Below are 26,233 nucleotides of genomic sequence, written 5' to 3'. Positions count from 1 at the left end.
GCCAGACTGGTAATGGGCAAAACTTCCGTGTCCTCACCAAGATGATGACTGACCATGCTCTCCTCCTCCTCCTCCTCCTGTCCTCAGGCCACCCACGCTGAACCGACGGTATGACAGTTGTACAGGTACTACCGTCTACAGCGCATGATACAAGCTCCTGTTCTTCCTCCTCCTCCTCCTCTCCCTCATTGTCCCCCATTGCACGTTGGGATGAGATGAGGCTGGGCTGTGTGTAAGTGCGTTGCAAAAGACAGACAAGTGGAATGCTGACGCTAATGATGGTGTCATCGCCACTCACCATCTGGGTGGACTCCTCAAAGTTTGTCAAGATGGTACAGATGTCAGGCATCCAGGTCCACTCCTGAGGTCTTATGTTTGGAGTCTGACCTGAATATTGACGGCCTTGTTGCAGCTGGTACTCCACAACTGCTCTCTTCTGCTCACAAATCCTTTGCAACATGTGGAGGGTAGAGTTCCAACGTGTGGGGACATTACACACCAGTCGGTGTGCCGGAAGCTGCAAACGCTGCTGCAACACAGCAAGGGCGGTTGAAGCTGTAGCCGACTTGCGAAAATGAGCTGACAGGCGGCGTACTTTGATGAGCAGATCTGGCAACTCGGGGTACGCTTTAAGAAACCGCTGAACCACGAGGTTAAGCACATGAGCCAGGCATGGTACGTGTGTGATTTCGCCTCGCCTCAGAGCCGCCACCAGGTTACGGCCATTGTCACACACGACCATGCCTGGATGTAGGTTCAGCGGTCTCAGCCACAGATCTGCCTGCTCTTTCAAAGCTTTCCACAACTCACAAGCAGTGTGAGGTTTCTCACCTAAGCTTAGGAGTTTCAGCACAGCCTGTTGCCGCTTGGCGGAGGCAGTACTGCAGTGCTTCCAGCTTGTAACTGATGTGGTGATATCTGAGATGGAGGCTGAACATGAGGAGGAGGAGGATGATGCGCAGGAGCTGTACACTGTAGGGGCAACTCTGACTGACATAGGGCCCGCAATCCTCGGTGGGGGGAGGATGTGTTCCGTCCCAAGATCCGACAGGGTCCCGGCTTCCACTATCTTTACCCAGTGTGCCGTCAGGGAGATGTACCGTCCCTGGCCACAAGCACTTGTCCACGTGTCTGTTGTCAGGTGGACTCTCCAAGTAACTGCGTTGTTGAGGGCACGGCAGATGTTTTGGGACACGTGCTTGTGTAGTGCGGGGATGGCACGCCGGGCAAAATAGTGTCGGCTGGGGACCGAGTACCGAGGGACGGCCACCGCCATAAGGTTGCGGAAGGATTCCGTCTCCACCAGCCTAAAAGGCAGCATTTCCAACGCAAACAGTCGTGAAATGTGCGAATTTAGGACTGTGGCCTGTGGGGCGTTAGCTGCAAATTTCTGCTTTCGTTCAAAGGTCTGGGATATGGACAATTGAACGCTGCGGTGGGACATGGACGTGGACGTTGATGCTGTTTCTTGAGAAACTGCCATAACAAGTGAAGACTGAGAGGAGGGGTCATCTTTGCATGCAGTATGAACAGGGGATTGCCTTGCACACACAACAGGGTGTTCTATTGCACGCACAACAGTGGAACAAGCAGTGGTGACACCCGCTGACACTGGTCGTGGACCCTGGGGTTCGCCCCACAAAGTCGGGTGCTTTTCTCCCATGTGCCTGATCATGCTGGTGGTGGTCAGGCTGGTAGTTTTGTCACCCCTGCTGATGCTGGCATGGCAGGTGGTACAAATGGCCTTTTTGGGGTTATCAGCAGAGTCTTTACAAAAATTCCAGACTCTGGAAGACCTACCGGTTGTACTGGCAACGTCCCTCGTGTTGGTGTTACGGGGAACGGTTGCCCGCCTTCTGTCTGCGGCCACCACACTGCTTCTTCCTGCCTGTTGGGGTACTCTGCCTCCCTCCCCCTGTGTGCTGCTGGCCTCACTCTGCATGTCCTCCTGCCACGTTGGGTCAGTTACTAGATCATCTACCACCTCCTCCTCTTCCACTTGCGCACCACGATCCTCCTCCTAACTTCCTGGCAATTGTGTCTTGTCATCGTCCACCTCTTGTGACAAATTGCCAGCGTCGACTTCCTGTGGCCGTGGCTGTTCAAATATTTGGGCATCGCTATATGGGATCTCCTCTTCCACCACTTCAAGCGGAGCAGGCGAGGGGCCCAAATATGGAAATGGACCAGTGAACAGATCTTCAGAGTGTCCAAGTGTGGGATCAATTGCTGTCTGACGACACTCGGCATGGTGGGAGGAAGGAGCATCAGGGTGAGGAGGAGTATGCGGTCAAGACTCACGGCTACTAAGAGTTGACCGTGTGGAAGACAGACCGGAGGTGGTGGTGCTCAGGTAACTGGAAGTATTGTCTGCTATCCAATAACCTGTTCACACTGATCAGTTCTCAATACTGGTGTTGTTCTGTGCTTCCCTAGTAATTCGGTCAAGAAGTGGGAGCGAGAAGATGTGGCTGTTGGTTGTGGCACATTTTCACCTTGGCCACGGCCCCGTCCTCTGCACGAACCATCACCAGAAAGTCCACTTCCACGTCCCTTGCCACGTGCCTTGCCCATTGTAAAGGAAGTAAAATAGCTTACACTTGCACTATCAATGGAAAAAGGGTAATAAGAAGTAGATTAGAACCGTGGAAGAGGAAAACCACAGTTCTATTTCTCTGGCCTACACCCGACTCTTTTAAACAATCTGAACAATCAGTGAGAAACTATTACTGTTTTTCTTTACGGAAAAAATGCCAAAAGCTGAATAATAGAGATTTCTTACCGTGGAACAGCAAAACCACAGTTATAATTTACTGGTGTATGTAGACCAGACTTTTTTAAATATATATATATTTGCCGCTGAACAGTGAGCAACACACTCAAACTGTTCTTTTTAGATACAAATGGCCCAAAGTGGATAATACAGAGGTGTGAACCGTGGAACTGCAAAACAACACTTCTGTTTCTCTGGCCTACACCAGACTATTTTCAACAGATATATTTGTGTCTGAAAAATCAGAGACACACTTTTTTTTTGGGGGGGGGGGGGGGGGGGACACCAAAAGGTTTATAAGACAGGTATTTGTACAGTGTGAAGGAGGGAAAAAAAAAGAGGATTTAGATGAAAAAAAAGGATTTTTCCTGGCCCACGAGACCTGGAGCTAAGTCCAGCAATTTAAGCAACAGGACCACACAGGACTGTAATGCAGTATTTGCTGGTATAACCACTGCGTCTCCTATACAGCCTGCCTGCCTGATATCTGGGATGGATATTAGTCCTGAGAAGGACTGTTTGTTTGATCTGGCAGCCTTTACAGACCCTACACTAACTATTTTGCAGGATATATCTCTCCCTAAATTAGCAGCGCTGTCCCTACACTGTCTGATCCGGAGCGACTGTGTCCAAGATGGCAGCGCCCGGTTTTAAATACTCGAGGTGACGCTGTGCGGCCTGCCAATCACTGTAATGGCCACAACCAACATGGCTGCGGCATTACAGTGACTGGCTGGCAATCCCTGCATATTCATTGGCTCTGTAAAGAGCGCCAAACATGCAGGGCGGAGACCCGAGCTCCAGTCCGAGTAACCCGGAAATGCTCGGCGCTCGCCGACCATCCCGAGTAGCGTGATGCTCGGGCGAGTACCGAGCACTGTCGAGCATGCTCGCTCAACACTAATGACAGCCCATTATTTATACAGTTGTTCAAAATTAGCTAAAGATGCGTTTAGCACTTAACAAAAAAGAACTATCACATGATTAGCAATCTCCTAGAATAGTAGAGTGAGTTTTATTTAGTTATATTATACAGTGGGGGAAATAAGTATTTGATCTATTGCTGTTTTTGTAAGTTTGCCCACTGACAAAGACATGAACAGTCTATAATTTTAAGAGCAGGTTAATTTAACATTAAGAGATGGGACATTCATGGGCAATCAATATCTCTGCTAATTGTTCAGGATATGGACATACTTCTGGTACATCCTTAGGAACTGCTCAAGAAAGAATAAGAACAGGTCTGAGCCATATTCCGCTGGATGGGATCTACTGGCCCCCTTAAATGGAGCCTCCATAGTGGACTATATAGTCATATTAATGATGATTCTATTACAGTAATTGCCCAATGTAAGAACTATACTTTATGTGTGGTAAAAACCATTCTTTGCCATTTGGGGACTCTATATCATTGTTTAATGTTGTTTAATGTTTATATAAGAAATTGAGGTCGTTTTTTTGATGGTCAACACCCAAATCGTTTTCCGGCCTCTATGATAACTCTCTTTATAGCCCCCCCGTTGTAACAAAGTTTCTCAACACAAAGGATTGAAGTATGGGCTTTACACATGTACTTGAACTAGATTGTAAGATTTGTCTTAATTCTTGTCTTCTAAAACTTCTCTAAGGTTTGTCTCAGCCCCGGGGCTTTTCCTCACCTCTCAATCTTGTATCTGACTTAGGAGAAAAATAAATGGACTTTAGCGACCTTAGTGACCTTTTGACGAATTTGTCTGACCAAACTGTATGTGGGATATATAATATAACTAAATAAAACTCACTATACTATTCTAGGAGATTGCTAATCATGTGATAGTTCTTTTTTGTTAAGTGCTAAACGCATCTTTAGCTGATTTTGACCAAGTGTATAAATAATGGGTTGTCATGATCATCACATGTAAGAACTTTGTGCTTTAGCACTGTATGCAAGTATTGCACCATCTTTGTATGGTAAAAACTACTGTCTGCACACAATCTGTTGTGTGCTCTGAAACCCCATATGGTCTTCTCCTGGTGTGCACCTGCATGAGACTTGGGTCTTATTGCTGCTGCTACACGCTAGCGTGGCGTTTTCCATCACTATGGTGATGACACTGAGGTAAGGTTACCGTCCTTTGGGCTGTAACAGCTATACGCAGGCGCAGAAGCTTCTCCTCGCATCTGCATAGCAGCATTTGACTGCGGCTACGCAAAGCCGCACTTCATGGTTGCACACTGATTCGTACTCACTTCCGGCATGGAGGCGTCTCTTCCGTTTGCTGGCACTGTTGCTCCCGATACACGGGTGAGTCTTCTCCCAGATGATTAAGATCAATTAATTAAGAAATTTACTAATATTGGAGTGCACGGCACATTGACCATAGGCCCCTGAGGAAGCCACTTTGTGTGGCGACAAGCGTTGGGCTACCTGTTTGCCCGACCTTTTTGTCGCTCCCTCACCCATCCCGATCTGCCCCCAATCTCCTCCTTGACCTATACAGGCTCAGCTATGTCACCCTATTTTTGCATTCAAGGGGCATTCGTTTGGAAAAACTTTCCTCTATTGCAATCGACTGGCTGGACCTGTAGTGACATTTGGACGGGGGTGAGTATATCTGATGGGCTTATATACCTTTTGGTCCCATCTGACCTGAGGCTTACAATGTATGCTGTCTGAGATTGGACATGTGACTTATTATGGTCTGGGGTATTTGCACTATATTTTTATCTATTTGGGACTGTGAGACACCACAGAGTGCCGCATATATATTTTTGGTTAGCAGTCCTCACTATTTATAGGACAGCACATTAATGTATGGTTTAATCTCTACTTGTATTATCTGCAAAGGAGCCCTGTGTGCTGACCATCTATTACATCGTGTGATATTATATGCATAGTGATTAGAGATGAGCGTTGTTCTACTCGAACTGTTCGCCAATCTCAAATTCGAGCTGTTTGGGGCGGTGTTCGAGCCGTTCGGCGAACACAAACAATTTGAGAAAAATTCGGCTGTTCGAGGTTATGTTCGATAACTGTTCGTGCACCAAAATCATAACTGGATTTTTTCTCAGTAATGATGAAAATTAATGTTAATACGCAGTTTGAGTGTACAGCGGGGTGGGGGGAGGGGCAGGGGATGGATCTCTGCAGGAATAATGAAGATCTCCATTTTTTTTTCTCTTTCCCGCATTTACAGTGGGGAGGTGCAATCTGTCAGCCTATCAGCAGCGCACACACGGAGCGAAGTGCTTTTTTTCACACAAGCAAGGGCATGTGTCATTGGCAGTGTATGTCACATGTCCTTGCCCTATAAGACCAAGCCATTTTCCCCGTCGCCACCATTTTCTCACTGCTGCAGCTGCGTGTTAGACGGCACCGCTGTTGCTGTGTGCTATACCTTGTTAATTTCAAGCCAATTTTCGCACAAATATACAGATAGCTTGGGAGTAGGGAATAGTTGTGATTGCAGTCCTTTTAAGGACTAGGTTACAGCATTTCCTACGACTTTTATCAGGCAGGTCTGTGCTCTTAAATAGATAGGTTGTGGGAGTAAAGACTAATTGTAATTGGAGTCCTTTTCAGGACTAGGTTACATCAGTTCCTATCAGTTTTTGCCAGGCAGGTCTGTGCCAGTGCTGTGCAAGTTTTTTTCACAGCATTTGGCTGAATCTAGCAAAGCTAATCCTTTTTGGCCTATTGCAGAGTGTGTTAGTCAGTGGAGTAGCCTATCTGTGTTGCAAGATATACCACCTGTGTATAGAATACCAATTTTTTTACTGCACCTAGTGAAGTAAAATCTTTTGGGCATAGCATCATTCTATTAGTCCATCTATACTGACCTCCATCAGGTTGCAAACTGAATCTAATTTTTTTCTGCATCTAGCTCTGAAAAAATATTTGGCCTTCTAGCAGTGTGTGGGACTTTCTCTATTAGTCCATCTATACTGACCTCCATCAGGTTGCAAATTCAAAATAATTTTTATCTGCATCTACAGTACCTCTGAAAAAATATTTGGGCTTCTAGCTGTGTGTGGGACTTGTTGTATTAGTCCATCTATACTGACCTCCATCAGGTTGCAAACTGAATATATTTTTTTCTGCATCTACCTCTGAAAAAATATTGGGCTTCTAGCTGTGTGTGGGACTTGTTGTATTAGTCCATCTATACTGACCTCCATCAGGTTGAAAACTGAATATATTTTTTTCTGCATCTACCTCTGAAAAAATATTGGGCTTCTAGCTGTGTGTGGGACTTGTTGTATTAGTCCATCTATACTGACCTCCATCAGGTTGCAAACTGAATATAATTTTTTTCTGCATCTAGCTCTGAAAAAATATGTGGCCTTCTAGCAGTGTGTCGGACTTTCTCTATTAGTCCATCTATACTGACCTCCATCAGGTTGCAAATTAAAAATATTTTTTATCTGCATCTACAGTACCTCTGAAAAAATATTTGGCCTTCTAGCAGTGTGTCGGACTTTCTCTATTAGTCCATCTATACTGACCTCCATCAGGTTGCAAATTCAAAATAATTTTTATCTGCATCTACAGTACCTCTGAAAAAATATTTGGGCTTCTAGCTGTGTGTGGGACTTGTTGTATTAGTCCATCTATACTGACCTCCATCAGGTTGCAAACTGAATATATTTTTTTCTGCATCTACCTCTGAAAAAATATTGGGCTTCTAGCTGTGTGTGGGTCTTGTTCTATTAATCCATCTATACAGACCTCCATCAGGTTGCAAACTGAATATAATTTTTTTCTGCATCTAGCTCTGAAAAAATATTTGGCCTTCTAGCAGTGTGTCGGACTTTCTCTATTAGTCCATCTATACTGACCTCCATCAGGTTGCAAATTCAAAATAATTTTTATCTGCATCTACAGTACCTCTGAAAAAATATTTGGGCTTCTAGCTGTGTGTGGGACTTGTTGTATTAGTCCATCTATACTGACCTCCATCAGGTTGCAAACTGAATATATTTTTTTCTGCATCTACCTCTGAAAAAATATTGGGCTTCTAGCTGTGTGTGGGACTTGTTGTATTAGTCCATCTATACTGACCTCCATCAGGTTGCAAACTGAATATATTTTTTTCTGCATCTACCTCTGAAAAAATATTGGGCTTCTAGCTGTGTGTGGGACTTGTTGTATTAGTCCATCTATACTGACCTCCATCAGGTTGCAAACTGAATATAATTTTTTTCTGCATCTAGCTCTGAAAAAATATTTGGCCTTCTAGTAGTGTGTCGGACTTTCTCTATTAGTCCATCTATACTGACCTCCATCAGGTTGCAAATTAAAAATAATTTTTATCTGCATCTACAGTACCTCTGAAAAAATATTTGGCCTTCTAGCAGTGTGTCGGACTTTCTCTATTAGTCCATCTATACTGACCTCCATCAGGTTGCAAATTCAAAATAATTTTTATCTGCATATACAGTACCTCTGAAAAAATATTTGGGCTTCTAGCTGTTTGTGGGACTTGTTGTATTAGTCCATCTATACTGACCTCCATCAGGTTGCAAACTGAATATATTTTTTTCTGCATCTACCTCTGAAAAAATATTGGGCTTCTAGCTGTGTGTGGGACTTGTTGTATTAGTCCATCTATATTGACCTCCATCAGGTTGCAAACTGAATATATTTTTTTCTGCATCTACCTCTGAAAAAATATTGGGCTTCTAGCTGTGTGTGGGACTTGTTGTATTAGTCCATCTATACTGACCTCCATCAGGTTGCAAACTGAATATATTTTTTTCTGCATCTACCTCTGAAAAAATATTGGGCTTCTAGCTGTGTGTGGGACTTGTTGTATTAGTCCATCTATACTGACCTCCATCAGGTTGCAAATTGAATATAATTTTTTTCTGCATCTAACCCAGCCAATAGTTTTGGCCTAATACCACAGTTTGGCCACTCAGCTCTGCTCGGTTACCATCCATTGTTTTTTTGTGCAAACAACTCCAGAGTTGTGAATTAGTTAACCACCAAAATGAGTGGAAAAAGGCCTGCTGCTGGTGGAAAGGGGAATAGGCGTGTTGGGAAGGGGAAAAAAGGTTGTGTCCGTGGGGTAGGTGTTAAAGCAACAGTAACATCTGCAGAAGAAAGACCATCTTCCAGCCAAACTAAAATGTCTACTTCTTTTAGCGGACAATGTGATAAGATCCCTTTCTTACGGCCACGCCAATCGCTACAAATTCCAGATGAGGCACAAAAACAGCAGGTGCTTCAACGGATATCAAGTGCTCCTTTAAGTGGGCTCTCCTCCACATCAACTTCAACATCACAAATACTCCAGTCCTCAAAGGTGTCACCCAAATCGCACTTGCTTCCTCACAGCTCCCAAATCTCCAGCTGCCCGTCTGAGTATGAGGTAGAACAGATCGTTGAGTCTGCAGAGCTGTTTACTCATACTATAGCCTGGGAATCAGAGGTCGACTCCAGCGCTTCTGTGAATCCAGACGAGGAAATGATCTGCACTGATGCCCAGAATCTTTATGAGTCGGATCCAGGACCAGACGCAGAAGGTTCTGACCATAATGTAGACCCTCATTCCCAAACTGTAACTCCTGTTGGTGGAGACAATGAGGAAGACGATGATAAGACTCAAATACCTGATTGGAGCGACAACTTTAGTTTTTTGTCAGGGCAGGAACAGGTTGGCGCTGAGGACGACGGGTGTGATAACACACAGGGTGATGATGATGAGGTTGGAGATCCCACTTACTGTCAACCCACAGTCAGCCAAGAGATGAGGTCAGCAGAGGAGGTGGAGGAAGATGCTAGTGACGACGAGGTCAGGTTGCGCCTTCCTGGACAGAGACGTAGTACTGGAAGCACGTCAACAACTGCATCCTCAAACACAACTCTGCCTCTCACCACAAGTCGTGGTGGCTCTTCAGGTCGCATGGGTGCTAAGCCTTGCATAGCCTGGGCATTTTTTCAGATCGATAAAGATGACCCAACTCGTGTTATCTGTAACATTTGTCAGCAAAAGCTAAGTAGAGGCCAAAAAATACATAGTTTGAGTACTTCATGCATGAACCGGCACATGGACATGAAGCATAAGTTGCAGTGGGAAGCTCAGTGTGCTACAATGCGGCCTAGCCGGCCGGGCCAACCACCGTCTGCCATATCTTGTGCATCCGCGGCCTCTTCATCCTCTGTGACTGGGGGGACAGCAGTCACACCTGTTTTGGGGCGCAGACCTGCCACCTCTTTACCCGCAACAGCCAGCGTGATTGGCAGGTCATCATTTTCTTTGGAGGTGGTAACACCAGCTGGTGTTGAGCGCTGTCCGACATCGATAGCACCACCTTTGGATCAAGGCAACCTAACATGTCCGCCTGCATCTTCCTCACAGACCGGCAGTTTGCCGGGGACACCCTTATCAACCACGTCTAAGCACAATAGCCAGCCCTCGGTCCCTCAGATGTGGACAAGTAAAAGACCATTACCTCCTAGCCATGAGAAAGCTAAGAGGTTGAATTTCACCATCTGCAAGCTCTTGGCTACAGAAATTCTGCCTTTCCGCCTGGTGGACACAGAGGATTTTCGAGACCTTATGTCCGTCGCAGTGCCCCAGTACCAGATGCCCAGTCGGCACTACTTCTCAAAGAAAGGTGTGCCTGCGCTCCACCAGCATGTCGCACACAACATCACCGCTTCTTTGAGAAACTCTGTGTGTGACAGGGTGCATTTCACCACAGACACTTGGACGAGTAGGCATGGACAGGGGCGTTACATGTCGCTGACTGGGCACTGGGTAACTATGGTGACAGCAGGACAAGGGGCTGCTGTCCAAGTCTTGCCGTCCCCACGAGTTGTGCGTCAATCCTCTTTATGTCAAAGTTCCTCCACTGCTTCTGCCTCCTCAACCTCCTCTCGGTCTTCCACCTGCACCCAAAGCCTGTCTGGTCATGCCACAAGCTTTCTAACTGCGCAGAAGGGATCCTGCACACCTCCTTACTATGCTGGCAGTAGGGCTCAACGTCATCAGGCGGTTTTTACTTTGAAATGTCTGGGAAATGTGAGTCACACAGCTGAGGAGTTGTGGTCAGCTCTGGAGAACCAATTTCATGAATGGTTGTCTCCACTGGACCTGAAACCAGGGAAGGCCGTGTGCGACAATGCTGCAAACCTGGGTGCGGCCCTTCGCCGGGGCAATGTCACACACGTGCCTTGTATGGCTCACGTGTTGAACCTGGTTGTCCAGCAATTTTTAGCCCACTATCCCAGACTAGATGGCCTTCTGAAGAGGGCATGGTCGCTGTGTGCTCACTTCCGCCGTTCGCATCCCGCAGCTCAGCGACTTACATCTCTACAGAAGTCGTTGGGCCTGCCACTTCACCGGCTAAAATGCGATGTGCCTACCCGGTGGAATTCAACTCTGCACATGTTGCAGCGACTGTGGCAGCACCGACAAGCCCTGGTGCAATACGTTCTGACGTATAGCCTGGGCCAACGAGATTCAGAGGTGGGGCAAATCACGCTGGAGGAGTGGTCTCAGATCAGGGACCTATGCACCCTTCTGCACAGTTTTGAAATGGCGACGAAGATATTTAGTGCTGACGATGCCATTATCAGCATGACTATTCCGGTGATTTACATGCTGGAGCACATGTTAAACAGAATTCGCAGTCAGGTGGTGGCACAAGAGGAGGTGGAGGAAGTAGAGGAGAAGGAGTTGTATGCGGAAGGGCTAACATCTGCAAGGTCCAGACGGTCGGCAGCACCAAGGCGGCAGGCATGTGAGGGTGGGGGAGATGGTTTTACCAGGGCGCATGGTAGCAGCCAAACTAGTGAGGAAGGTGCAGGAGCCCAGGAAGAAGTGGAGGACGAACAGATGGAAGACTCATCAGATGAGGGAGACCTTGATCACATTTCTGTTGTGCGAGGTTGGGGGGAGAGGACAGAGGAAGGAAGCATGATTGTTACCTCGCCACCAACACAACAGGGACTTGGTGCTCCTGGATGCGCAACACACATGAGTGCCTTCTTGCTGCACTACCTGCAACATGACCCTCGAATTGTGAGAATTAGAAATAATCCTGACTACTGGGTTGCCACACTGTTAGATCCCCGGTACAAAAGTAAATTTGCAGAAATTATTCCTGCCATAGAAAGGGATGCACGCATGCAGGAGTATCAGCAGAGACTGTTGCAGAATCTTACATGTGCTTTTCCACAAAATACCAGTGGTGCACGTAGTGAATCTCACAGTTCCAACTTGCCAACCGTGGGACCGTCAAGTGTTCAGCACTCAAACCGTAACAGAACCACAGTATCTGCTGGTAACATCAATTTTGCGGAATCATTTCACCACTTTTTTAGCCCATCCTTTGCAAGGCCACAGGAGACAAGAAGTCTGACACATAGTCAAAGCCTAGAGACGATGGTACAGGAGTATCTCCAAGTAAACATTGAAGCCACGACTGTGTCACTGGACCCTTGCTCTTTTTGGGCTTTCAATCTGGATAAATGGCCAGAGCTAGCCACTTACGCCTTGGAGATCTTGTCATGCCCCGCAGCCAGCGTTCTGTCTGAACGTGTGTTCAGCGCTGCTGGTGGTGTGCTGACAGATAAGCGCACGCGGCTCTCCACTGATAATGTAGACAGACTCATGTTCATAAAGATGAACAAATCATGGATCCGAAACGACTTTTCTACCCCTGTGTCATCCTGGGGAGAGTAAAAGCTTGATGATTGGTTAAAATCACCCTACCAACCGTTTTAAGCTTTCAAATTACTAATCATGTTTATCTTTATCTTGACTGGAAAATAATTTGGGCTTTGTAGCAGTGTGCAGCACTGATCCTATTAGGCCATCTATAATAAGCTCCACCAGATTTAAAATTACTAATCATGTTTATCTGTATCTTGACTGGAAAATAATTTGGGCTTTGTAGCAGTGTGCAGCACTGATCCTATTAGGCCATCTATAATAAGCTCCACCAGATTTAAAATTAAAAATAATTTTTAGCTGCATCTAGCCCGGAAAATAATTTTGGGGCTCCGAGATGCGCAAGACACATAAGTGCCTTCTTGCTGCACTACCTGCAGCATGACCCTCATATTGTCAGAATTCGAAGTAATCATGACTACTGGGTTGCCACACTCTTAGATCCCCCAAACTTTTCGATCAACCTTTTCATTTTAATAAAGACCAAAAAAATGGTCATTTTTGAAATTATAAGCATTAGCAGGTTGTTAGAAACTGAAATCAAACAGTTTTCAACTCAAAACTTTATTCTAGGTGATGTTACATTTTCACATAGGACCCCTTGTTCGAAAGGAGCTTCTGAACTCTCTCGTCCATTGAATTTGTCAGGTTTTGGATGGTTTCTGCTTCAATTGTTTTGCATGAGGACAGAATACCCTCCCAGAGCTGTTGCTTAGATGTGAACTGCCTCCCGCCATCATAGACACTCCTTTTAATGATGCTCCAAAGGTTCTGAATGGGGTAGAGGTCAGGGGAGCATGGGGGTCAAACCATAAGTTTGTCCCCTTTTATGCCCATATCAGCCAGAGATGCAGATGTTTTATGTGCAGCATGAGATGGTGCATTATCATGCAGAAAAATGATCTTGCTGTGAAATACACGGTTCTTCTTCTTGAACCATGGCAGGAAGTGCTGTTTGAGAAAATCCACATACATTATGGAGTTCATCTTTAGCGCCTTCAGGGATCCTAAAGGGGCCGACAATCTCTCTCCCCATGATTCCAGCCCAAAACATTACTCCACCTCCTCCTTGTTGGCGCTGTAGCCGTGTTTGCGTGGGGTGTCCATCAACCAGCCATCCTCCACTCCATCCATCTGGACCATCGAGCGCTGCACGGCACTCATCCGTGAACAAAACAGTTTTGAAATCAGTCTTCATGTAATGTTTGGCCCACTGGAGCCGTTTCTACTTGTGTGAAGTGGATAGAGGAGGTCGACAGGATGGCGTATGCACAGCTGCAAACCTCTGAAGGACCCTGCATCTTGTTGTTCGGGGGACGTTGGAGGCACCAGCAGCTTCAAAAACTTGTCTGCTGCTATGACAAGGCTTTCTTGCCGCTGCTCTTTTAACCTGACGTAATTGCCTGTAGGAAAGAGTCCTCAATTTGCCCTTATCAGCACGCACACGTGTGTACTGTGAATCAGCTACATACTTCTTGATTGCCAAGACACTTCATCCTGATCATCGCACAATGTTGATTGTAGTCATGCCTTGACCTAAACACTCCACAATTTGTTGCTTCTCAGCAGCCGACACATCCTTTTTCTTTCCCATTTTGGCAGAAAATGTAGGCTGCTTAATAATGTGAGAGAGCCTTCTTAAGTAGTCTTGCCTTTCATTGGACACACCTGCCAAACTAATTAGCACAGGTGTCTGCAATTGCTTACAGTGATATAAAGAGCCCTGACACACATCACCATCAATGAGTTTAACTGACAAACAAACAAATTCTTCCCTTATCACTCCTAAACACTTTTTGCATAATAATTTGGAATGCAGTGTACATGTGCTTTTCCACAAAACACCAGTGGTTCACGTAGTGAATCTTACAGTTCTAACTTGCCAACCGTGGTCTGTATGGAATTGTTCAATAAAGGGCCCAAAATTAAGATAACATAGATGGGAGAGGTCTCTATGAATAGGAATTCCTAAGTATTTGATACCCTGTGAGGGCCAGGCAAAGGGAAAGTTGGACTGGATGGAATCCTATATGGATTTGGGGAGGGAGACATCGAGGGCCTCAGACTTCGCTGCATTGATTTTAAAATTTTACCATGTAACAAAGTGATCTATTTCAGCCATAACAGCAGGGATGGATATATGTGATTGAGTGATATATACTAGGACATCATCAGCAAACAGAGAGCACTTGTACTCGGTGCCTCCCACCTCAATCCACCTAATATTGGGGTTATGGCGAATTGATGAGAGCAGGTGCTCCGTCACTAGGATGTATAAGAGAGGGGACAGAGGACATCCCTGCCTTGTCCCATTGGTGATTGTGAAAGGTGATGAAAATGTTCTGACCTGGGCCTTGGGACACCCGGAGCCGGACCCTTTTTGGTGGATGCTGGTGGTTGTAGTCTTCGTGGCGGCGACCCGATTCCGTGGCTCAGGGCGGTCAAACCAGTGGCGGAACTATTTATGTGGTTTTGATGTTTAAATGTCCGACTACGCCACCCGTGGATTGCGGTCAGAGTGAACCGCCGCTACAGGGCAGACCGCTGAGGCTGGTGTTGTGGGTGCAGCAGAGCGTAGCATAACTCCCCACGGGAGGAGTATAGCCTCAGGGCAGTGTATGCGGAGGATGGGGGTGATGGTGCAGGGCAGCAGCAGTAACGACACGGAGTCAGTGATGCAGTCCAGGGCCTTTACTCACAATTCTTATTATCCAGACCACGTCTGCAGGTAACGGCTGCCCACGTCGTACTGTGCTCACCAGGTGAGGGGCTCAGACAACTCCCAGATAACTTTGGAGCACTTCACAAGACCCCCTTTGTGTGTCCTTTGTCTGGCCTTTCTTACCAACACTTCTGTCCGGCTGCCTCGGGCCTCCTCTTGGTAAACTTGGCGCCAGTTTCCCTGACCCTATGTGGTGCCTTCCTAGCGGGTGTAGCGAGGGGCTGCGCCACATAAAATGTCAGAGCCTCCGGTTTCTAGCTGAGGGTCGTTTCCTGCCTCCACTAGTTCGGGGACCGATCTCCCCCTTTGGCCTGACCCCTCCACGCAGGTGGATTCGGGCGTGCGGTGGCGACTCGCCCGTCCGCACCCCTGGGATCCCTTCATTCCTCGTTCCTGGAGCCTTCTCCGCTCCTCTTCCTTCCTTCTCCCTCTTCCAGGCCTAGGCCTCTGTTACTAGGCCCGCCTCCGGAGCAGAGCTCATGCAGAGCCCCTGCTCCCTGCCACTTCTGCTCAGACTTCTCTGCACTGAACTAAGATGGTGCCCACCTTTTATACTCCCTTCTCAATGCACCCAGAAACTGCTTCCTCCCTGCTCCTGCACTACAGGGTTCCCCTTCCTCAGTGTTCCCTCCCCCCACTCCAGCCAGGGACAGGGACTGTCGTGCCCATCTCAGGGGCATATTGGTCGCCCTGCCCCACGGCAATGTGGTGTAATGCATGCAGGTGTCGGGTCCTGATCCACACTCCATCCTTACCTGAGAGTGAGATATCACACCTCTGGGTGAGGTGCAATATGTCTGTAGCAACCGAGCCCTCAGGGTGCTACAGTTCCATTTATCTTCAGCCTAGGTGACGTATTGCGATACAGGGCCGTGATTTTGGCTATAAAAGGGTCCCCTAGACCCCTACCCCAAGCTTTTTAAGAGAATCATATATGGCGTGCCAGGAGACTCTATGGAATGCTTTCTCAGCATCCAACGAGAGTATCTAATTACAAATTTTTAACTGCATCTAGCCCAGGAAATACTTTGTGCCTAGTAGCAGTGTCTGCTAGTCAGCGGATTATCCCGGCTGTTAAGCAAGCTACACCACCTGTAGTTTAGACACTTAATTTTTTCAAAGGAAATGCTTCGGGACCATGGGATACTTAGTGAAGAGCATCAGGAGGCACCCCAAGGCATAGGGGCTGGGACTGGCAGTAGGATGCCTTGCGGTGGACAGCCGAGCTCGATCCTTATAAAAGCTTTTTAACTGCAGCAGCTTTAGTGGACGCTACTGGAGCTGGAATTACCGCGGCTGCTGGCATGAGACTTGCCCTCCAATAGATCCTTGTAAATGGATTTAAAGTGTATTCATTCAAATTAGAGAGACAATTTAAATTAAAAAGCTTAGAGCTGCCTCCACCACAGGGGGGCTCGCTCGACCCACCAGCGGACAGGCACCAGTATTGGGAGAGGGGGGCTGGCCGTCAGGGTTCACCGCGGCTCTGGCACAAACCCGGCGACACGGAGGTGGCACGGGCAGGAGCGGACTGGCCGTGTCGGCTTCTCACTTTTTGGATTTTAGAAGGGCATGACATGCCTATATCTGTGTCTCCCCCTCCTTTTACTCCTCCACCTCTTTTATTTTCGCATGACTATATGTACTTGTCACTTTTCCATGTGTTAGTTATGTCTTCTGAGCAGTTTGTCAGCTTTTGGACACCTTTGAAGGTGTTTTCTATGTGTTTCTATGTGTTTTTGTTTGCCTGCCATTGGTTTTAACGGTGTTCGAAGGTGTTCGACGAACAGTTCGACGAACAGTTCGGCGAACACACGGGTGTTCGACGAACCGAACCGAACTCGAACACTACGGGGGTGGCTCAACACTAATAGTGATATTGGGATCATCTTTGGAATTTACTCTTTTTGGTCTGGCTTGTACTCAAAAGTCATTGTTTTTTTTTTAAATGTTTTCACTTTTCTTTGTGCTGTGTACATATACAGTACAGACAAAGTTTGGATTCACCTTCTCATTTAAAGATTTTTCTGTATTTTCTTGACTATGGAAATTGTACATTCACACTGAAGGCATCAAAGCTATGAAATAACACATGTGGAATTATATACTTAACAAAAAAGTGTGAAACAACTGAAAATATGTCTTATATTCTAGGTTCTTCAAAGTAGCCACCTTTTGCTTTGATGACTGCTTTGCACACTCTTGGCATTCTCTTGATGAGCTTCAAGAGGTAGTCACCGGAAATGGTTTTCACTTCACAGGTGTGCCCTGTCAGATTTAATAAGTGGGATTTCTTGCCTTATAAATGGGGTTGGGACCATCAGTTGTGTTGTGCAGAAATCTGGTGGATACACAGCTGATAGTTCTACTGAATAGACTGTTAGAATTTGTATTATGGCAAGAAAAAAGCAGCTAAGTAAAGAAAAACGAGTGGCCATCATTACTTTAAGAAATGAAGGTCAGTCAGTCCGAAGAATTGGGCAAACTTTGAAAGTGTCCCAAAGTGCAGTTGCAAAAACCATCAAGTGCTACAAAGAAACTGGCTCACATGAGGATCGCCCCAGGAAAGGAAGACCAAGAGTCACCTCTGCTTCTGAGGATAAGTTTATCCAAGTCACCAGCCTCAGAAATCGCAGGTTAACAGCAGCTCAGATTAGAGACCAGGTCATTGTCACACAGAGTTCTAGCAGCAGCCACATCTCTTCAACAACTGTTAAGAGGAGACTTTGTGCAGCAGGCCTTCATGGTAAAATAGCTGCTAGGAAACCACTGCTAAGGACAGGCAACAAGCAGAAGAGACTTGTTGGGCTAAAGAACACAAGGAATGGACATTAGACTAGTGGAAATCTGTGCTTTGGTCTGATGAGTCCAAATTTGAGATCTTTGGCTCCAACCACCGTGTCTTTGTGCGACGCAGAAAAGGTGAACGGATGGACTCTACATGCCTGGTTCCCACCATGAAGCATGGAGGAGGAGGTGTGATGGTGTGGGGGTGCTTTGCTGGTGACACTGTTGGGGATTTATTCAAAATTGAAGGCATACTGAACCAGCATGGCTACCACAGCATCTTGCAGCGGCATGCTATTCCATCCGGTTTGCGTTTAGTTAGACCATCATTTATTTTTCAACAGGACAATGACCCCAAACGCACCTCCAGGCTGTGTAAGGGCTATTGGACCAAGAGGGAGAGTGATGGGGTGCTACGCCAGATGACCTGGCCTCCACAGTCACCAGACCTGAACCCAATCGAGATGGTTTGGGGTGAGCTGGACCGCAGAGTGAAGGCAAAAGGGCCAACAAGTGCTAAGCATCTCTGGGAACTCCTTCAAGATTGTTGGAAGACCATTTCCGGTGACTACCACTTGAAGCTCATCAAGAGAATGCCAAGAGTGTGCAAAGCAGTCATCAAAGCAAAAGGTGGCTACTTTGAAGAACCTAGAATATAAGACATATTTTCAGTTGTTTCACACTTTTTTGTTAAGTATATAATTCCACATGTGTTAATTCATAGTTTTGATGCCTTCAGTGTGAATGTACAATTTTCATAGTCATGAAAATACAGAAAAATCTTTAAATGAGAAGGTGTGTCCAAACTTTTGGTCTGTACTGTACATATTTGTTTTTTGACTAATAAAAATCTTTTGTATTCATTTTTTGGTGATCACTGCACGTTTAAGTATGTTTATTTCTTTTTTCTTTGGTTTTGTTGCGCTATTTCATGACATGCTGCAGGGAGATCCCGTTTGTTGATGGTGCCCTCCTTGCCTGTACTTTAAGCTGAGTAATTTAAAGATCATGGGAGACAGGTATAAACATATGGCTGACAGAAAACGCTTGCCAGGTCCGGACCTGAATGTGAATGACTTTGTGTGGTTGTCTACCAGGAATATAAGATTGATAGTTCCTTCTTGGAAGCTGAGATCTAGGTTTATTGGTCCCTATAAAATAACCACGGTCATTAACCTACCAGCGTTTCATCTTGAACTTCCTCGGGCCCTTAAAGTCGACAACGTGTCCCATAGGTACTTACTTAAAAAGTATGTGGAACCTCTTGAGCCCTCACCTCTACCACCGCCCCCAAAAATGGTTGATGGTAATCTGGAGTTCCAGATTTTGAGGATTGTAGATTCTCGTCTGCAATGTCGTTCTCTACAATACTTGGTGCACTGGAAGAGTTATGGTCCAGAGGAAAGGATGTGGGTTTCAGCGTCAGAGGTGAATGCTCCCAGATTGGTTTGCTTATTTCACACCTCTTTTCCTGAGAAACCCAGTCCTGAGTGTCCGGAGGCCACTTGTAGAGGGGAGGGGTACTGTCACGGGTGTGTCTAAGGTGACAGTCTCCCTGCAGTTGGTTGCAGGAGATCTCTACGTTTGGAATTAAACATCTTAGAGGCTGGCTGTCTCTAGGACCCAGCAGCTACCTCCCTCTGGCTAATTAGCTCCCGGGCCTGGGTGTATAAATACCTTGTGTTTCTGAGAGAGAGGTGCCGGCGATATTCATTACTACTTGTGAGCAGTACTTTGTCCTCTCTGGAGCTTGAGACCGTGTGCGCATTTGTTTGGAGTCGTCTAAAGCTAATCAATCTCCCCCTGTTTGTCTACCCTTGTTGTCTATAGAGTTTAGTGGAGATCGACTATTGCTTATCTCCTCCCTTCCCTAGCCTTAGCCATACGCCAGGGAAAGTCAGGGCGAGGCATGCGTGCGGCGATTGGTGAAGAGCCAATATAGGGATGGTAGTTGAGACAGGGTGACACTAGACCAGACTAGGAGGTCTCCTCTTCCCCCTTTCCCTAGAGACTGGGCTTCCTTTCCCTCTTCCCTTTGTGTAGTACTAAGTCTTTCCCACACGTGGCTTGACAGCTGGTATTTGAGCTAATGAAGGCAGCATCATCCTGGACACACATAGATCTCACATCCAGTCTGTATTACTGTGAGAAAAATTCCCACAAGAGAAAAATCTGTAGCTTGAATCAGATAGCAAACTGCATTTCAGGAGGTCTGTAAATGAAAGAAGATTGCAGGCTGAAACTTGCAATTTTATAAACTAATATTAACCACTAACATGTGTTAAGTTTACTTTTGTCAAAGGTGTCCATATAAAAGGAAAAAACACAAGATCACCATCTCTATTAAGAATAGTGAAGAAGCACGAGGCCACACCACCTCCCAGCATTTGTAGATGCAAGTTTAAGGTAAAAAAAAAGGTACAGCTTGCAGATCCAATTGGAGATAAAATTATGGTATACCAGGATTAAGAACACTTGGTGTTCAATTACGTCTCCCTCTTCAATTTTTTTATTTTTGAAATGTGTACCGTATTTTGTGGACCATAAGACGCATCCCAAATTTTAGTGAGCAAAATAGAAAAATGTATATTTTTAATGAAATATTGGTGCGTTTTATAGTCCAAATTTACTCCAGCTTACAGTGGGGGCGGCGGAGGAATGAGTTTACAGGAGGCAGGGTCGCTGCTGCAGGAAGCTGGCGGCGGTGGCGGCAGGAGTGTGGCGATGCAGCGGGCCCCGGGAAGAGAGAGGGGGATTTCCTGGCAGTGTGAGGCTTGGGGTCCTGGGCTTTCAGAAAATATCAGCGGTAAGAGGTGTCCCCGCACTTCCCATTGACTTCCCAGCGGTGGGAAAATGGTAACTGTCAGCTTTGATAGCTTCTTAGTCCAGGCACCACTCCTTCATCAGTGAATATCTAACTCTTGTGTCATAAGTACCAAAAAAAAACACAATGCATCATGATAAAGTTATATGTAATGGTGATAAGCAGAAGCCAGAAATAGACTTTTACCATAAAACCAAGGGCAGCGCTGATACAAACAACAAACTGTGCAAAACTTCTCATGTCGCTCAGTGCACTAAGAAATGGCCAATGGTCATATTTTTTCATCTCTTAAATGTATCAGCAATTAATGCTTATGTGGTGCCCCGAGGGTTCGGTTGCCACAGGGGTATTGCACCTCAACCAGAGGTGTGATATTCCACTCCCAGGTAAGGATGGAGTGTGGATCAGGGCTCAGTTAGCTGCATACACACACTCACCCCATTTCCGGGGGACAGCTCGACGGTGCTCCCATTTATGCAGGCACGACTGACTAGGCTCGACGGTGCTCCCATTTATGCAGGCACAACTGACCATGTCCCTGGCTGGAGTGGGGAGGGGGGAGAGGACCCAGTGATGTAGGAGCAGAGGGGACGGCTTCTGGAGCATAGGAAGGAGCTCATTGGGTGCAGGTCACCTGAGCTCAGACACAGAGAAGTAGATAAAAGGTGGGAGCCATCTTAGTTCAGTGGTCAGTACAGTAGAGAGGTGACAGGGAGCAGAGGCTCTGTAGGAGCTCTGCTCAGAAGGCAGGCCTAGAGAAAAGGCCGGAGCCAGAGAGGAGAAGAGGAGAAGGAGAAGGAAGGAAAGAGGAGAGACAGAGGAGTAGAAAGTCTCCAGAAACAAGAAGGCAGAAGGGACCCTAAGAGAGAAGAACAGACAGCAACCGTTGCAAACCTGCGTTATATCGGGTGAAGGGTCAGGCTGTGGAACGGTACCGGATTCCCAAGTTGGTGGAGGTAAATCATCCCTCAGCCAAAAACCGGAGGTCGTGATCATCTATTGGTGCGACCCCCTGCTACACCCACTAGGAAGGCACCACATAGGGTCAGGGAAACTGGCGCCAAGTTTTACCAGAGAAGGCCCGAGGCAGCTGGACAGAAGCGTGGTCACTGGTGGGGCACGAGAGGCCAGAGAAAGGATAGAAGGGGGTCCTGTGCCATACTCCTGAATTGTCTGGGGGTTGACTGAGCCCCTCACCTGGTGGACGCAGCACAGCTTGGGCAGTCATTGCTGACAGAAGTGACTTGGATATCAACTGTGAGTAAAAGGCCTGAACGGCACCATTGAACTCTGTGTGATTTATGCTGCGCCTGCACCATCACCCCCAGCATCCACCTACATTGCCCTGAGGCTACACTCTTACCGTGGGGAGTTATCCTATCCCTGTGCTGCACACCAACACCAGCCTCAGTGGTCTACCTCGCAGCGGCGGTTATCTCTGACCGCAATCCACGGGTGGCGTAGTCGGACATTCAAAACACTGATAAATAGACTGCCACAATTTGGTCTGACCACCCTGAGCCACGGGATCGGGTTGCCACTACTACCCCCAGCATCGCATAGAAGCCCGGTTCCGGGTGCCACACGGCCCAGGGGGCGAGTCACTTATGTTATGTATAACATGAATAATGAGACTAAAATTACCCAAAGAGAATTTCTGAAACTTTTGTCAATGGAATTCATAAAAGTTCATAAAAGTATGAAAGCAGAAATTTCCACTTCGTCACTTTTTCTGAAAAGACGAATGAATGGTGACACTAACCTTCTTGTTCTGGAAGTAGTGCAAGTCCTGTCAAAGGTCAATGTCATTTGTGTGTGAGCTCTAGTGACCGAAAAACCAAAACCAAATGTGATGATTGCAAGAAATTAATTTGCAATGAACACCATAAGAAGATATGTGATTCTTGTGCCAACTAATTACTTATTTTTTCATAGTACAAAAGTAGATGTTTAAATTTTGTTGAATACTAAAACTGTTATATTAATCTTTAGTTAAGATGTTGTTGTACCTTAAGTTCCTAAGAAAAAAAAGTAAAAATTATTTTTTAATATATGTTGTTTATTTTTTGGATATGAATACTGATGTCAAGCGACTGTTAGCGTAAGTATTTTTTTACAACTAACTGAAGGTTAAGGACGAGACAATTTAAAAAAAAACATCTTAGCATTCTGGATTGTAAAATGTTTTTAATTTTTCTAGTTCTCTACTTCACTGAAGGAGCGTTTGTTTTTGCAAAGCATGCTGTACTTTCTATTTTGCATTTTGGAGCATGTATACAGTGGGTACGGAAAGTATTCAGACCCCTTTAAATTTTTCACTTTGTTTCATTGCAGCCATTTGGAAAATTCTAAAAAGTTTTTTTTTCCTCATTAAAGTACACTCTGCACCCCATCTTGACTGAAAATAAAACAGAAATGTGGAAATTTTTGCAAATTTATTAAAGATAAACTGAAATATCACATGGTCATAAGTATTCAGACCCTTTGCTCAGTATTGAGTAGAAGCACCCTTTTGAGCTAGTACAGCCATGAGTCTTCTTGGGAATGATGCAACAAGTTTTTCACACCTGAATTTGGGGATCCTCTGCCATTCTTCCTTGCAGATCCTCTCCAGTTCCGTCAGGTTGGATGGTGAACGTTGGTGGACAGCCATTTTCAGGTCTCTCCAGAGCTGCTCAATTGGGTTTAGGTCAGGGCTCTGGCTGGGCCAGTTAAGAATGGTCACAGAGTTGTTCTGAAGCCACTCCTTTGTTATTTTAGCTGTGTGCTTAGGGTCATTGTCTTGTTGGAAGGTGAACCTTCGGCTAAGTCTGAGGTCCAGAGCACTCTGGAAGAGGTTTTCATCCAGGATATCTCTGTAATTGGCCGCATTCATGTTTCCTTCAATTGCAACCAGCCGTCCTGTCCCTGCAGCTAAAAACACCCCCTTAGCAAGATGCTGCCGCCACCATGTTTCACTGTTGGAATTGTATTGGGCAGGTGATGAGCAGTGCCTGGTTTTCTCCACACATACCGCTTAGAATTATCACCAAAAAGTTCTATCTTTGTCTCATCAGACCAGAGAATCTTATTTCTCATAGTCTGGGAGTCCTTTGTGTGTTTTTGAGCAAACTCTGAGCGGGCTTTCATATGTCTTACACTGAGTTCCATTGGGCCACTCTGCAATAAAGGCCCGACTGGTGGAGGGCTGCAGTGATAGTTGACTTTGTGGAACTTTCTCCCATCTCCCTACTGCATCTCTGGAGCTCAGCCACAGTGATCTTGGGGTTCTTCTTTACCTCTCTCACCAAGGCTCTTCTCCTGCAATTGCTCAGTTTTGCTGGATGGCCAGGTCTAGAAAGGCTTCTGGTGGTCCCAAACTTCTTCCATTTAAGGATTATGGAGGCCACTGTGCTCTTAGGAGCCTTGAGTAATGCAGAAATTATTTTATAACCTTGGCCAGATCTGTACCTTGCCACAATTCTGTCTCTGAGCTCCTTGGGCAGTTCCTTTGAGCTCATGATTCTCATTTGCTCTGACATGCACTGTGAGCTGTGAGGTCTTATATAGACAGGTGTGTGCCTTTCCAAATCAAGTCCTATCAGTTTAATTAAACACAGCTGGACTCCAATGAAGGAGTAGAACCATCTCAAGGAGGATCACAAGGAAATGGGCAGCATGTGACTTAAATATGAGTGTCTGAGCAAAGGGTCTGAATACTTATGACCATGTGATACTTCAGTTTTTCTTTTTTAATAAATGAGCAAAAATTTCTATATTTCTGTTTTTTTTTCAGTCAAGATGAGCTGCAGAGTGTACTTTAATGAGAAAAAAATTATCTTTTTAGAATTTACCAAATGGCTGCAATGAAACAAAGAGTGAAAAATTTTTAAGGGGTCTGAATACTTTCCGTACCCACTGTACATAAGACAACCCTGGAGATCTTTGTAAGTCCATGGCGTCGCTATTATGCTTCCTGTATTGTGCTTTTGTATTATTTGGCATTCTGTCATGGTTTAGTTTGATATTTATTTGAATTGGTGTAAAAAAAAAAAAAAAAAAGAAGCAGCACACTCCACGGGTGCAAGCAGCAACATAACCAAATGCAAAAACACCAAAATCCAAGAAAAAAGAAGATTGCACCACTCCAACCTTATCCAAGATATTTTATTCACCAGACACGAAACATTTCAACCTCTACGGTGCTTGTCAAAGGTCATTGAGGTTGAAATGTTCAATGCCTGGGGAATAGAACTCCTTGGATGTAGTTGGAGTGCTGCGATCGTTTCCTTTTTTCATTGATATGACAATGTCCTATTTGACCTCTATGAGGAAGTATTGTTGGAAATTGCATATTTTGGGGCACTATACAGTAGTATTATATAGGCTATTGATGGCTGAATTTGCTTGATGAGAAAAAAATGTAAAAAAATTTCACAAAGGCTTTCCTACTACTTGCCCATGACCCCAGCTTCTATAAAATTATAAATGAATATATCCAACACAAATAATGCTAAAAAAAAAGAGAAATATGAATACAAAATATCACCACAAAATAAATCCTATCATAAAAAGTAACATAAATCATCAACAGAGAAATGCAAGTCACTTACTTCAGACCGTGGCGTGTGAATCCTGACTCCTTTCTTAGCGCAATATTCTCTGAGCAGATAATATATATCTTGAGATTATCTTCAGCTCGTGGAGTCACATGTATGTGCTGGGAGGCAGAAGGCTTGGACGAGATATAAATTCCTCAGAATAATCCATTTCACATAACCTCGTCCAGACGTGTCTCAGAGGGTGGATGTCGGGGGATCCTCAGGCCAATCACTCCAATGTTACAGGGATTGTTGCATTGGAAAATAATCTCTTATTAAAATCTAGTTTTTGTCTTGAATATATTTGGAAAAATATTTGATAGTAATATGGAAAATGTACAAATCGCTATCAATATTACAAAGAAAAGAAAAATCTGAAACTTTGCAATTTTCACAATGGCTACTGGGCCTTATATTAAACTCCTACTTCCTGCTCAGTACAAAAGTCTTTTTGGAGTATCATCACATACAGGATTACAAAGAAAGGCAACATCTCTATATACAGAAAATAACACAGGATCCACCATTCATAACAGGTGATGTCACAGCTCACCTCCTCCTCCTGTACAATGACTGATAACACCTCTATATACAGAAAATAACACAGGATCCACCATTCACAATAGGTGATGTCACAGCTCACCTCCTCCTCCTGTACAATGACTGATAACACCTCTGTATACAGTAGATAACATAGAATCCACCATTCACAATAGGTGGTGTCACAGCTCACTTTCTCCTCCTACTGTACAATGACTGATGAAATCACCTCTATATACAGTAGATAACACAGGATCCACCATTCACAATAGGTGATGTTACAGCTCACCTCCTCCTCCCGTACAATGACTGATAACACCTCTATATACAATAGATAACACAGAA

At 45.5% G+C, this 26,233-nt stretch overlaps 1 protein-coding gene across 2 annotated transcripts in view; it reads right to left on the bottom strand.

Moving 5' to 3' along the window:
* LOC141154944 (cytochrome P450 2F2-like) overlaps positions 1-25,532 on the bottom strand; it is a 157,597-nt gene extending 132,065 nt beyond the window's left edge. Inside the window, exons 1-2 of one of the 2 annotated variants that reach the window (XM_073641515.1) lie at positions 25,361-25,532; positions 22,531-22,590 (exon numbers count right to left, since the gene is read on the bottom strand). In XM_073641515.1, the coding sequence (XP_073497616.1) occupies positions 22,531-22,577 (47 nt within the window). In that variant the 5' untranslated portion in view covers positions 22,578-22,590; positions 25,361-25,532. The remainder of the gene's footprint in view (positions 1-22,530; positions 22,591-25,360) is intronic. The other variant, XM_073641516.1, reaches the window with a different exon arrangement.
* Positions 25,533-26,233: the final 701 nt, after the last annotated feature.

The sequence above is a fragment of the Phyllobates terribilis genome, unplaced genomic scaffold (assembly GCF_046119375.1).
Source record: "Phyllobates terribilis strain yellow unplaced genomic scaffold, ASM4611937v1 Scaffold_7__3_contigs__length_470593459, whole genome shotgun sequence".
Classification (NCBI taxonomy): domain Eukaryota; kingdom Metazoa; phylum Chordata; class Amphibia; order Anura; family Dendrobatidae; genus Phyllobates; species Phyllobates terribilis.
This window is presented reverse-complemented; position numbering and strand designations above follow the sequence as displayed.